General features: G+C 38.5%; 1 protein-coding gene across 2 annotated transcripts in view; it reads right to left on the bottom strand.

Moving 5' to 3' along the window:
- C1QTNF7 (C1q and TNF related 7) overlaps positions 1–590 on the bottom strand; it is a 98,431-nt gene extending 97,841 nt beyond the window's left edge. For both annotated transcript variants that reach the window (XM_019626337.1, XM_019626333.1), the window contains exon 1: positions 367–590. Coding sequence is in view for 1 of the 2 variants with exons in the window: in XM_019626333.1 (XP_019481878.1) it covers positions 367–379 (13 nt within the window). In the remaining variant the exon portion in view is untranslated. The remainder of the gene's footprint in view (positions 1–366) is intronic.
- Positions 591–937: the final 347 nt, after the last annotated feature.

Here is a 937-nt window from a genome sequence, read left to right as displayed (position 1 = left end):
CATATAACAGATAAGAAAACATAGATACTCTCACTTTGGCAATGGATTAGCCCATCACCACAGGAGCAGATGCCAGGCGCATCAGAATAGAGATTTTGAAGACTCGCACGTATTTTCTGAAAGAAATGGCATTTTTCATACAGTCCAAGATATTTTACAAAGGTTTGTACAACATGCGCAACAGAAAGTCGGAGGAAGCACCACTGCTGAGGTTTTACAACCTCTGATTTATCATTTGTTGATATACTTTTTACAAGTTCCTCATTTCTTTACAAGTAGCTGTCTTAAGTTCCATTAGTAGATATTTTTGATGAAGGCCAAATAAGAAGGAAAAAGAGAAAAACTGCAGTGAAAATGGTAGCTTACCTTTTCTAGGCATCGCTGGTATCAAACTTTCCCCAAAAACATGAGGCTGGCTTGCTTTGGTTGTCCCATGAATTTTGAAACCATTAAAAAATGTAAAGCAGAATATGTGTTTATTATTCAAAGCTGCTTCAAAACAATATAAAAAAATAACTTGATGAAAAATAAAAGTCTCGTCTGAGCATGAGAACGCGTTTGAAGCTTGGAGCTCATGCTGTGGTACAAAGTTTTGCAACTGTCTTTCTCAGTTTAAACAACCTTCCGCTCCTCCCAGGCACTTGCCAACTCCTATAATTTAAAGCAACTGCGATCCTTCCCATAATACTCACATTTCAAAGAGCTCAATATATATTCTCGTTAGGAGTGAGTAGGGAGTGGGTGACGTTTTCTGCAAACCCCAGACTGAGGCGATTGCGAAGCAAAGGTTTCAGGTATTTAAACACTTCTATTTCTCTCTTTTATCCATTGATCTTCTTACTGTGTTACTTCAAGTGGCTTCTGCCTTTTCAAGCAATGCCTTGAGACCAAATGGCATCACTTCACTGGAAGCAAAAGAGCACATAGGAAAGTTTGC

This window comes from Hipposideros armiger, unplaced genomic scaffold, assembly GCF_001890085.2.
Source record: "Hipposideros armiger isolate ML-2016 unplaced genomic scaffold, ASM189008v1 scaffold_666, whole genome shotgun sequence".
Lineage (NCBI taxonomy): Eukaryota > Metazoa > Chordata > Mammalia > Chiroptera > Hipposideridae > Hipposideros > Hipposideros armiger.
This window is presented reverse-complemented; position numbering and strand designations above follow the sequence as displayed.